General features: G+C 45.3%; 1 protein-coding gene across 1 annotated transcript in view; it reads left to right on the top strand.

Moving 5' to 3' along the window:
- Positions 1-13,679, top strand: part of Etl1 (SWI/SNF-related, matrix-associated actin-dependent regulator of chromatin, subfamily a, containing DEAD/H box 1) — a 226,228-nt gene that overhangs the window by 186,522 nt on the left and 26,027 nt on the right. Inside the window, exons 20-22 of the mRNA XM_045753686.2 lie at positions 529-646; positions 9,190-9,372; positions 10,526-10,632. Of these exons, the coding sequence (XP_045609642.2) occupies positions 529-646; positions 9,190-9,372; positions 10,526-10,632 (408 nt within the window). The remainder of the gene's footprint in view (positions 1-528; positions 647-9,189; positions 9,373-10,525; positions 10,633-13,679) is intronic.

Consider the following 13,679-nt stretch of genomic DNA (forward strand, 5'->3'; position numbering starts at 1 on the left):
ATTTTTGATAGTTTGTTTACATTGTTGGAGAGTTTTTTGGTAGTTTTGAGGCTGCAGTCTCATTTCTAATCAAGGAGTAGTCTGTTTTATTTCATTGACTTTCTGGGTGCCTTTCCTTGGTGGTGGCAGACATGAATAACTACACAAAAAACTTTCATAAAGCCACCTTCCCCTGTGCCCCCCCCCCCCCCTCTGAGGGGGGGGGGGGTCAGGTTCTGGCTCGTGGTCCTTGGTAGGTTAGTAAGAACTCTGTGACTGATGGCACCTAGTACAATGACACTGTATCAGTGTACAGTAGTAACTTCAGGGTGCCATTGGAGTTTACCTAGTAATTGGAGTTTTGTTACATTCAATGCCTTTTTTTTTTTTTATTGTATTCTAATGTTGGCATTTCTGGTTTGTTCAGTCTTTCTTTCTATCTCCATTTTGGATTCTATGTGGAATTTATTTTGTTGTGTATGCAGCAGTGCATGTTTCTTTATATAGAATAAAGTCTAACATATAATTAAAACTTTTCTCTTTTCACAGGCTCACGGGTATTGATATTTTCTCAATTTGTGATACTACTCAACATCCTAGAGCAGTATATTATTCTTCGAGGCCACAAATACCTTAGATTTGATGGCACTACACAAGTAGCTGAGAGGTAGGTTGTAATTAGTCAAGCATTGTACCCGCATGTGGATACAGTAAATTACAGCATAAGTTCACTCAAACTGATTTTTTATTTTTTTTATTTATATATATACAAAAGTTCTTATATTCTTGTAAAGCACTAGCAGGCATAGCATTTTGGGCTGGTCCTTAATTCCAATCTTTTCCTCAGAATACGACCCCGCCAAATCGTTTAACAACCAGGTACCCATTCACTGCTAGGAGAACAGAGGCTACAGTTAAAGATTGGCACCCGGTCAATCCTCTTTGGCTAGGATACGAACCCAGGCCAAAGCGCTCGCGAAGCGCCGGGCGAGTGCTTTACTACTACGCCACGTGACTGTGACTGGTCAATTGGGATATGACCAGGTTTTGTTTCACCAAGAATTCTGGTCTACCAAGCATTTTACCATTTTCATGGAGAGCCCCAATATTTCCCTGAAACTGTCTCATTGAGATTGCTCCATGCACATGGGTCACACATCAGGTGCAGGAGTTGTGTTTGGCCTGCTGGGGACCAAAACCTGAGACCAGAACTAAAGCATGCTCCTCACAGATGCACAGAGGGTGAGTAACAATTTGCCACCACACCAGGAAAGCATCCAGAAAGTCAGGTAAGCTTCTAACATGGATGAAAAATTTTCTGACTGATAGAAAAATGAGGGCAGTGATCAGAGGCAATGTATCGGACTGGAGAAATGTCACAAGTGGAGTACCACAGGGTTCAGTTCTTGCACCAGTGATGTTTATTGTCTACATAAATGATCTACCAGTTGGTATACAGAATTATATGAACATGTTTGCTGATGATGCTAAGATAATAGGAAGGATAAGAAACTTAGATGATTGTCATGCCCTTCAAGATGACCTGGACAAAATAAGTATATGGAGCACCACTTGGCAAATGGAATTTAATGTTAATAAATGCCATGTTATGGAATGTGGAATAGGAGAACATAGACCTCACACAACCTATATATTATGTGAGAAATCTTTCAAGAATTCTGATAAAGAAAGAGATCTAGGGGTGGTTATAGATAGAAAACTATCACCTGAGGACCACATAAAGAATATTGTGCGAGGAGTCTATGCCATGCTTTCTAACTTCAGAATTGCTTTTAAATACATGGATGACGATATACTAAAGAAATTGTTCACGACTTTTGTTAGGCCAAAGCTAGAATATGCAGCGGTTGTGTGGTGCCCATATCTTAAGAAGCACATCAACGAACTGGAAAAGGTGCAAAGACATGCAACTAAGTGGCTCCCAGAACTGAAGGGCAAGAGCTACGAGGAGAGGTTAGAGGCATTAAATATGCCAAAACTAGAAGACAGAAGAAAAAGAGGTGATATGATCACTACATACAAAATAGTAACAGGAATTGATAAAATCGATTGGGAAGATTTCCTGAGACCTGGAACTTTAAGAACAAGAGGTCATAGATTTAAACTAGCTAAACACAGATGCCGAAGAAATATAAGAAAATTCACTTTCGCAAACAGAGTAGTAGATGGTTGGAACAAGTTAGGTGAGAAGGTGGTGGAGGCCAAGACCTCCAGTAGTTTCAAAGTGTTATATGACAAAAAGTGCTGGGAAGACGGGACACCACGAGCGTAGCTCTCATCCTGTAACTACACTTAGGTAATTACACTTACGTAATTACACCCATTTTCCTTATTCAGTTCATTTGTAGTTAGTAGAAGAATGAGAAGGTGGGCGTCCAGAGGGGTCCTTTGGTTGTAGATGCTTGGTTGGTTCGGCCAAGGGTGCATCATGTGTTATGAACGGTAGCAGCTTTGTGCCGCTACCTGCAGGCCACCAGTTCTGTGCGGGTGAACATCTTGCAGGTTGATCTGGTTTCCCTAGTTCTCTGTTCTAGAGCTTGTGTGTCTCAGGTTGTCCTCGGTGTCATAAAGTCTAGCCATCCTGAGGTCTTCCCTTGTACCCATGATGTGCAGAAGTACAATGCTCTTTTGTATATGTTTGGGAAGATATCTGGAGACAATATTTGGACATGGGGCTTTTGTAGTTCCAACTACAAAATACCTTGGTTGCCAGGTATCTGGTCAACGTCTCTGGCCCACTGAGGGCTTGTGTTGCTTTGGGGAGACTGTCGCGGCCAACAGTCTCTTCTGTGAGTTGAGGTGTGCGGCTGCCTCCCTGGAACATCCCTGTTTTTCCTTTTCAGTCGGTACTTAGCTTCAGGGAACCGACTCTGTCCCAGGTCCGGCTTCTTTTGGAGCCAGGGTGTTGGTTGGTGTGTCTGGTCCTCCGGGAGGCGTAATGGCATGCCCTGATTCATCCGGGCTTCAGGGATTGATTAGGTTTCGTCGTGGGGCGGCATTCTTACCGCTTTTGTTACCTTCCTTTTGGCTTGAATCTGGCACCTAGCATCTTCACCCGTGTTACGCAGATCATGGTGGCCCATCTACTTTTGCTATGGGTTCGAGTTCTGGCCTACCTTCACGACTGGTTGGTGTGGGCTCCCAGCCGATCTGCTTGTCTGCTTGCCAGGGGTGTGTGGTTCTTTCCCAGCTCACTGGATTCAGATACCTGGTGAACTGGAGGAAGTCCCATCTGGTTCTATCCCAGGTTCGGACCTGGCTGGGCTTCGTGTGGGACTCTCGAACCGCTTCCGTGTATCTCCCTCCTGCGGCATTGCTGCAGCTGCAGTCCCGCCTTCAGCTGTTCCTGGGGGAAAAGGGGGGTCCCCGGTCACCAGGGTGGTTGCTCGAGCAGTTGTGCAAGAGTCTGAAGTTCACCATGCTACTTTACCTGCTGGGATGGATCTGGCTCTGGCGCTTGCTCTGGTTTCTTCAGGGATGTCCCCCTTGCCTCTCGTGGCCATTGGATTCGACCTCAGTGAGCGTTGCGTCCGTGACTTCCTCTTCGAGTTTTCCAGGTTCATTGCCTTGGCGCCTCCTCGATTCCTTGCTCGATGTGTCCATGGACGCCTCATCTCTTGGCTGGGGCTTTGTGACCAGTGCACACCAGGCCGGTCAGTGGCGGTGGGCTCCGTTTTTTTCGTCGGGGTCACAGTGTGGTGCTGGAGTTTGAGGCAGTTTAGCTTTCACTGCAGAGGATTCGGGTCACTCAGGGCTCTACGATCAGTCTCCATTAGGACTGCATTTGGGTAATTTATAGTCTGAACCGCAGGGATTTTCTTCAGTCCTTGGCTCTTTAGGACTGGTCATTTCGGGTGACTCTTCTCCTGGATTCTCGGGGTTTAGCTCTCCATGCGGTTCACATCTGGGGAGTGTCCAACGCAGTGTGTCCATGGTTTGTCGAGTGTCCGGGAGAGTCCACAGTCCATTCCCTTGTTCATTTCCCTGGTGGTCAGTTTGTTCTGTTGCAGCTGTCTCCTTCTTTTCTGGTGAAGAACAAGTCTTCTGGAGGGGCCCTTTGGTTATTGATGTTTTGTTGGTCAGGCTGGGGGTGCATCATGAGTTGTGCCCGGTTGCGGCTTTGTGGCGTTACCTGTGCGCCTCTGCTTTTGTGGCCGTGGACGAGCTTTGGGTTGATCCGATTTCCCTCATTCCCTGTTCCAGGGTTGAGGTCTCTCAGGTTGTCCACAGGATTATCAAGTCTAGCCAGCCTGCAATCTACCCTCATGCCTATGATGTTCGTAAGTACAGTGTGCTGCTTTGGCTGTTATGTTTGGGAACATGTCTTGGGCTGACATTCGGGCACGGGGGTTTTGGAGGTCGAACAGGATCTTGGCCGCCTGTTATTTCATGAATGTTGCTGGTCCCATTCATTTATGTGTGACTTTGGGTCACACGTTGCAGCCAGTTGTCTTGTCTTCGAGTTGATTCACGTGGTGTGGCTGCCTCCTGGGTAAGTCCCTCTTTTACTTATTTTTGTTTATGCAGCTCCAGGGAGCCAAAGGGGCTCCCACAGAAAATCAGCATTGAATGTAATGAAACTCCATTTTATGAGTGAGCCCCGGAAGTTCCCTGAAACTCTCCCACCCTCCAGTTGGCGGTTTTCGGTTTTGATGCTCAATCCTCGAACTGAAGAGCGGGGGTTTGGGGTTTCCCCACTTCCTGGGGGAGGGGGGGGGGGAAGAGGAGGAACTGCACAGACAAGCAGCACGGTGGTGGTGGATGACGTTTGCTTTTTTTTTTTTTGGAGTTCGGTTTCTCTGCTCCGTCTTGGGTTGCAGTTTCCTACCAAGTGGAGTTTGTTTTGTAATGCCTACCTTTCTGGGTACCTAACCCTAGTTGATGGCAGCATGGAGCACCCCCAATACAAGGGGGGGGGGGGTTTCCTTTGGCCAGTGCTCCCTGTGCCTCTCTGAGGGGGGCCTGGTTCTGGTTCGTGGTTCCTGGTAAGCAGGATTCTATTGACTGAAGCGCCAGACTAATATAGCGTATATCAGCCTGATAAGCTCTAGGGAGCCTCTGGGGCTTGTCCAAAAAATGGCCTTTCATTACATTCAATGCTGGTTTTATGATAGAGCCACACAGATTCTTCAGGAAAGAGATGGTTGGGTTGACTGTGTCATTCTGGACCTAAAAATGGCTTTTGACAGAGTCCCACACAAGAGGCTGTTCTGGAAACTGGAACATGTTGGAGGGGTGACAGGGAGAGTTCTGATATGGATGAAAAATTTTCTGTCTGTCAGATGGCAGTAATCAGAGACAATGTATCTGACTGGAGGAGTGTTACTAGTGGAGTACCACAGGGCTCAGTTCTTGGACCATTGATGTTCATTATCTACATAACCGATCTACCAGAAGGAATAAAAAATTATATGAACATGATTGAGGATGATGCTAAGATTCAAGGAAAGATAGGGGACGCTCTTGCATCTTCATGACCTTCATGAAGGGTAATGCCTATCAAATCGATCTTAGATAAATTAAGTGTTTGAAGCATCAAGTGGCAAATGGAATTAAATGTGAATAAATGCAATGTCGTGGAATGTGGAATTGGAGAAAATAGACCACACACAACTTACAAATTATGTGGAAAGGAATTACAGATCTCTAACAAAGAACAAGACTTAGGGGTGAATAAATCCACAAGGGCCGTGAATTATCCACAATATCCGCAAGACTTAGGGGTAGTTTTAGATAGTAAGCTGTCGCCAGAGGATCATATAAAGAACATTGTGAAAAGAGTGTATGCGTCGCTTTCCAACTTCAGACTTGCTTTTAATTATATTAATGGTGAAATACTAATGAAAATATTCATGACTTTTGTGATTGGAATATGCAGCAGTTGTGTGGTGCCCAAATCTTCTTGAAGCACGTAAGGAAACTATAAAAGGTGTAACGGCACGCAACAATTTGGCTTCCGAAACAGAGAAACATGAGTTATGAGGAGAGACTCGAGGCGTTAAACATGCCAAAACTGAAAGATAGAAGAGAAAGAGGTGATAAATACAAAATACTAACAGGAATCGACCAAATTGACAAAGAGGAATTCCTGAAACCAGCAACTTCAGGAACAAGAGGATGCAGATTCAAGCTAAGTAAACAAAGGTACCAAAAAAATATTATAAAGTTTTCTTTTGCAAACAGAGTGATAGATGGTTGGAACAAGCCAAGTGAGAAGGTGGTGGAGGCCAAAACCGTCAGTAGTTTCAAAGCGTTATATGACAAAGAATACTTGGAAGATGGGACACCATGAGCGCAGCTCTTATCTTGTAACTACACTTAGGGTGAGGGAGTCGGTCGGCCGAGCGGACAGCACACTGTACTTGTGATCCTGTGACCCCGGGTTTGATCCCGGGCGCCGGCGAGAAACAATGGGCAGTTTCTTTCACCCCTATGCTGCTGTTACCTAGCAGGAAAATAGGTACCTGGGTGTTAGCTGTCACGGGCTGCTTCCTGGGGTGGAGGCCTGGTCGAGGACCGGGCTGCGGGGACACTAAAGCCCCGAAATCATCTCGAGATAACATCTCAAGGTTATTACAGTTTAGGAGTGTGTGGTTATATTGCATATGCTGAGGAGGATTCGGATTCCCACAGGCTTTGTGCTCCAGTTCAATTTGGACTTTTCTGCTGTTCATTGTCTCAACTGGGGAAAGGAAGAAAGGCTCTTCAATCTCTGTCTCTTTGGAGCTGGAAGCTTTGAATAGCTCATGCTCTGGGTTCTCAGGATTTGGCTGTCCGCATTGTTCATGTCCAGGAGTGTGTAACGCTCTTGCAGATGGTCTGTACGCATCTCCATTCCCTGATAGCAAGGCCCTCGCAATGGATGCCTTTTGGCTGGACTGGTCGATGTGGGGGTTTCTGTTACTCCTTTTCCCCGGTCCTGCTGTTGCTCCGGGTCCTGGTCAGATTGGAGTCCTACCAGGAGAGAGTGATGCTTCTTGCTCCTTGGTGACCAGCTCTGCCTTGGTTTGAAACATTGCTTCTACTTGGTGTCCAAACCCAGGCCTTTTTCCGCAGCTCTGCTTCTAGTGGAAGGTCGGCTTGGTAACATACTTAACTGGTTGAACTTCTCTTCAGCTCTTCACATTTGGAATTTTTTTGCAAGTCTCCATCACCATCTTTAAGGTGAGTGGGTGGCTTCTTTGATGATGTCCAACCTGCATTCTTCTTGGCAACAGTATGAAATTTCATGGTGCTCTTTTCTTCTTTCTCTTTGGCATTGGTCTTCGGTTTTTGTGTGTGGGGTGCTCTCCTTTCTTTCTTGGCTCTTTCTTTATTTGCATCTCATGCCAAATACTGTCACCTAGTGGTGTGCTGCGCTGGTGGAGATTCTACAGCTTGTGTTCAGTGTTGATACTATCTTGGTGCTATTTCACAATCTGTTTCATGACTTATTTCACCTCAGACATGCCTGGTTATTAGACTGTGTGCTTGATTTTCTTTCCTCTTATCATTTCATAGTGTCCTCTTTAGTCCGGGATATGTTTTTCTTAGGCTTTGAATTTTGTTTCTCTTGCCTCCAATTGTCAGATTGGGGAGCTTCCTGCTCTCTCTTCCAGAGGCAGGTTTTTTTTTCCCCCCCTGGAAAAAAGGAGCATAATGCCTGGTAGGCATTATGTTCGTTTGCAGCTGGTTCCTTCTTTTCTGGTGAAGACAGTCGGTGGCTTCCAGAGGAGCTTCTTGGTTGTTGATGCTTGGTTTCTTTGTCTGGGATGCATCATATGTTGTGTGTAGTGGCAGCTCTTTGCCGCTACCTTTATGTTCCGATTCTGTTTCGGTGGATGCCTTGTGGGTGATGTCTATCAGCTTACAATCTCATCCTTGTCCTGATTCTTGTGGTGCTCCCTCCTTCCTGGTAAGTTACTATGTTTTCTTCTCTCTGTGTTGTTATTTAGCTTTAGGCAGCTGCAAGCAGCTCCTCCCAGAAACCAACATTGACTGTAATGAAATGCCAATTTCTGGGTGATGCCTGGTGGCTTCCTGATCCCCTCCCTCCCTTCCACGTCATCAGGTAGCTGCCTGTATCTGCCCTAGGACTGGGAGTTCAGGCCCAGGCAGGCAGTGATGTACCTCTTCCCTTTCCCAGTTAGAGTGGGGGAGGCAGGCAAACGAGCTCATGTTAATTCTGAGAGAATTAAGTCATTTGTTTATATAATAGGGGAAGTTCTTTCAGCTGGTTTTGTGGCTTCAGTCTGCTCTTGAATCCAGTAGTAGTTTGTTTTTACTCACTGACTTTCTGGTTGCCTTTCTCGATGAGGCAGTGAAAATAAATGTCACCGCCTCCTGCACTTCTGTGAAAGGGGGGGCTGGATTTTGTCTCCTGTCCCTGGTAGACCTCTAAAGCTCTACAGCCGATGTGACCCAGTAGATGGTAGCCATCTCTACACATAGCTCCAAGGAGCAACCAGGGGCTCACCCAGAAATTGGCATTTCATTACATTCTATGCTGGTTTTAGTGCATTCTTAACATTTTGTCTATCGCATTCTAGGTGTTTGTTCTCTGTTTTCAAGTGTTATTACCTTGGCATCCTGCTATGGACTGTGATGTAGTTTCTACTGGTCAGAGGTGTTGGGGTCCTGTGTTATTTATTTATATACAAGAAGGTACATTGGGACTGTGAGGATACATAGCATAGTAATTACATTCTTGTAAAGCCACCAGTACGCGCAGCGTTTCGGGCAGAATTCTTGAACTATTTTTCTTCAAATACAATTTTTGTATGGTTAGTAATCATAGATGAAGTCTTAGCTTTATTTGGGGCATTTAGAGTTTAATTAGATTTTTTTGTTATACTATTTATATAATTGACAAATATTTTGTAGGTGCATATTTGGGCAACTTTGCTCTTCTTTACTCAAAAATCATCTTGGGGATAACATTTTTGCTGTATTTTATCTGGAACATCATGTTGTATGTATGAGTACAGTGTCTGCCTTACTAGGGTAGGGTACTTGTTGATAGTTTTTGTCCTCCGCTAAATTTACTTGCCTCCTCATTACCGTATTTTTTAAGAAAACAAGTGGTATGAAATAACTGAAGTTGCTAATTGAAGATATCATCATTAACTTGTGCAGTATATTATAATTTATATATTAATTGAATTGCTCTTAATGCATTGCATTTATAATACAGTACTGTTGTTTCTACAGACAAGACCTAATTGATCAGTTCACGGAAGAAGAAGACATCTTTGTTTTCCTCCTGTCAACAAGGGCAGGCGGACTGGGTATTAATCTAACTGCTGCAGACACAGTTATTATTCACGACATAGATTTCAATCCATATAATGATAAACAAGCTGAAGATCGATGCCATAGGGTGGGACAAACTAGGTGAGTGCTTTCCTCATTTAAGCATTTTTTTAATGATTTCAAAGCATATCAGGTGTTACATTTAACATCAGCTGGCAAGCCTCTTCCAGTAGCTAAACAGAATATCCTACAAATTTTTCCTCAGAAATCTAGCTAGCAAATACAAGTACAGTTTCCTTTGTGGATCACACAAGTCTCAACTGGCAACAGACTATAAGTGTTTTTTATTATAATATTGATAATAATAGTAATAATAGAGAGAGTAATCACACTAACATGACTGCATCAATGAGAAAATCCACAGGAACTGTGATGAGAGTTCAATCATATGCGGTGGGTGTTCCCACGCACACGTGCTAGTCGTGTCTAGTTGACTAGGACATGTGCCTGGGAACACCCGCCACATAGGTTCAAACTCTCATCACGGCTCCTATGGATTTTCTCATTGATGCAGTCATGTTAGTGTGATTACTCTGTGTATTGAGAGAGGAGCATCAGAGGTAGAACATACCTAGATGACAGAGCCAGATTGCATGGGGGGGGGAGATTGTGTAAATCCTGTTCAGTAGAAGCCTCGGGAAATACTTGTGTGTTCAGCAGAACTCCAGGTTGCAATACTTATACTATGTCATGACCTAGTTGACTAGGGCGTTTGCGTGGGAACACCCTCCGCAAAAGTTTGAACCCTCATCACGGCTCCTAAAAATTTTCTCAATAATAATGGTTTTTTGCTCTCGGCTATGTATCTGATCATTTGTTATTTTCTGCACATCTCTTTTTGCATGTAATTCTTGCATGACGGAGAGGTGCCATCCTCTGTTTTTCATGCAGTTTAAATTGTATATTACTCGACTATTATTTGATCAGATATTCTTTCATAGACATGGACCCCTTTTAATAATGGTCTTGTGTAGTGCTTTTTTCAGATGACTTGCTAAGTATGAGAAAATATAGCTAGAAAATTTCCAGTTCCAAGATAATTGTTTTCTTAGTTTCTCTTAAAATTCAGATTCAAAGATAATTTTTGTGGTTTCTTATAAAATTCAGGTTCTGAGACAATAGATTTGTGGTTTTTCTTAACGTTTGTAGTTCTACTACAATCTTTCTTGCTGTTTCTCTTAATTTATGACATGTGAAATTATTAGTGAAATAGTTTTTCTTGATTTTGACATAGGCCTGTGAGGATTATCAGACTGGTGAGCAAGGATACTATAGAGGATGGCATGCTGCAAATTGCTCAGGATAAACTGCAGCTGGAAAGAGATGTCACAGGCCTTGAAGGTAAGGCAACAAATTCTGTCTTATTTTATCGGGAAAGCTCCTTGTGGCTTCCCGAAGTTATCTCACAGAGATGGCTTCCAACTACTGTATTAGGTCACGTATCTGTGGAATTCTGTTTGGCATACAGGGACAAGAGCCAGAACCTGGTCCCTCTCAGACGTGCAGAAAGCAGTTGGCACACCGTCACTCCACCCAGGAAGCATCTAGAAAGCCAGTGAGCCAATACAGAGTACTGTATTGGCTCACTGTATTAAAGAATCAAAGCCTCAAAACTGCAAAACCCAGAGCAATGTAGGCAAATAACAAATCTTACAAAACTAGCTTGAGCTTGTTAGCACCATGTCCTGACATTAAGAGGGGGCCTAAGCTCCAGTCCAGATCTGTTCCAGTCTTCCAAGTAAATAATGTCACTGGTGTGGAGACCTCTGGTTGTCTACTGTAGGGCTCCCAAGGTGCTGGCCATCCTTAGACCAGCACCTCGGACTTTGACTTTGCAGGAACCATTTGCTTAGTATTGTTCTGTGTTGTACTTAGCTTCATATAAATGTTTTCTGATTTGTGTTGTGTGGACCAGGCCTGTAAGGTGCTTGGAACTGCATGTGCTCAGGGCTAGCCTTGCCTAGCCCTGAGGCAAGGCTAGCCCTATAAACAACCCCTCCCCCTTGTTTTATAGAGCCAGTTTTGGGAGTAGAAGAACTCCCAGAACCTCATCAAGATGCAAAGGTCTGTCTCAGCTAGTTGCCATCTCCGCAGAATGGACTGTCGATTCCGCCTCCTTCCTTTGGCTTTACCGGACGTTAGAGTGTGCAACTGTGGATCTCTTCACATCTGTGTAGTCACAACGTCTCCCTCTGCATGCGGCTTCATTTCACGTCTGTGAGGCCTTGGCAGAGGATGCCTTTTGGCTGGACTGGTCAAGATATGGATTCCTATACCTCTCCTTCCGAGTCCAGTTGTTGCTTCGGGTTCTAGCGAATTTGGAGTCCTACAAGGGGAGGGTGATCCTTCTGGATCATTAGTGGCCAGCCCAGCCCTGGTTTCAGGTGCTGCTTGCTCAGTGTCCAAATATAGATGTTTTTCCATGGCTCTGCCTCATTCTGAGAGTAGAGCCAGTGACGTACATAATGGATTTGACCTCTGTTCTTCGTGTCTGGTGTTTTTGATGCGTGTGTATCATCATCTCTATAGTGATCAGGTGGCTGGTTTAATAGTGTCCCACCAGCGGTCTTCCTCCAAGCGACAGTATGAGGTGTCTTGACATGCTTTCCGCCATTTTCTATCCCTTTATTGTTGCTCCTTGATTTCTGTTCTGGGTCATCTGTACTTTATCCCTTGACTTTTCCTTGATAAGTATGAGATTATCCCTTTTGAGGTTAATAGGTTACAAGTATCTATTGGCCAGATGGGCTCTTTGTAGTGCTCAAAATGATAATTGAACAGCACCACGTGTGCACCAGAGGTAACCTCACTAATGATACCTGTGACCTCAGTCAGGAAGGACTGAACTAGCATCAAACAAATGCTGAGGGCAGATTTTACTTTAACCCTCAAACCGCTAGGGGCCCAAATGGAATTCACACCTACAGGCGCAACAAAAAAAAAATAAAAAAAATTCTTTCGTCTTATAGAAGTGTTCATTTTTGTTCCTTGATCACGGAAAAAATAACAAAAAAATCGTAGGTGGCATATTTTAGCCGCAATAGGGTAGGGAATTGTGGCAAAAAACCAGCGTTGAATGTAATGAAACGCCATTTTCTGGGTGAGTACCGGAGGCTCCTCGGAGCTATCCAGGCTGAATGGATATGTATAACTTTCTGGCATCAGTCAAAGGGCTAGGAGTTCTTGCTACCAGGGACCACGAGCCAGAACCTGGCCCCCTCAGAGAAGCACGAGGAGCAATGGCCTATAGAAACCCCCTTGCGATTGGGAGCATTTTATGTCTGCCATCGACCGGGACAGGCACCCAGAAAGGTAGGCGCCCCAAAACAAACCCCTATTCTGGTGAAATTATTGCTACCGAAAGCCGAATGAGTGGACAGAACTCCCCAAACAAAATTATCAAACTAGCATGACGTCATCATGTCGCCGCGCCACCATCTGCGCAACCCCCCCCTCCCCGAGAGGGGGAAGGGGGAGCCACAGACCCTCCACGCCGCCGATCCAACTGGCAGTTCTTAGGCTGGATGTCAAAATACGCGAAAACGCCGCCGACCGGAGGGAGGGAGGGATGCCGGGGAGCCTCTGGGACTCACCCAGAAAATGGCATTTCATTACATTCAACGCTGGTTTTCTGAGGGGAGCCCCGTCGGCTCCCCGGAGCTACCTTACCAAAAGATAAGTAAAACAGGGAGGAACCGGGAGACGGATACCACACGTCCTAACTGAACAACCAAAACCAGAGACAAAACAAAGACCAAAACAAGAAGAAAAAGACCACCCAGGCCAACGACCAGGACGGCCCCAAAACTCAAGAGCAGGCCAGAAGGGAACAACGCCCAGGACAGCAAGTGGAATGGAGCAGAAGGAACCGCAACACTGAACGCAAGCAGGAGCAGCTCTGCCAGCACCACCCAACATAAGGTGACAGGACAATCCCAGACAACGGTCCCAGAACAACCCCGAAGGGAAGACAAACCAACCCTATCCAAGACCGAAGGACTCTTCGCAGCGATAGGAAAACCAAACACCACCCCCGAGACGAATCGTGCAGGTGGGAGACCAATAACGAACCCACCTGTGCCGACACAAACGACGAGAAACGAACACCACGATCAAAAGCGCAAAACGCGAATCTAAAAACAGCGACCCTGCAACCCAAAGGAGCAACAGAACCAGCCTCAGCAGAGAAGAATGATACACGCATCCCCGAGGCATCCAAGAGGAGAACCACCGAGGACGAGAACCGCAGGAAAACAAACACACCCGGTCCGGAAAAGGAACAAAGAAAAACCGAAACCAGGACTGGAACCCAGCAAACCCGGTTCCAAGAAAAGGAACCAGGAAGGTAGGAGCGGCAGACCGAAAAGTCCACACCCCCTTCCCCCCAC

Source organism: Procambarus clarkii, chromosome 33 (genome assembly GCF_040958095.1).
Source record: "Procambarus clarkii isolate CNS0578487 chromosome 33, FALCON_Pclarkii_2.0, whole genome shotgun sequence".
Classification (NCBI taxonomy): Eukaryota; Metazoa; Arthropoda; class Malacostraca; order Decapoda; family Cambaridae; genus Procambarus; species Procambarus clarkii.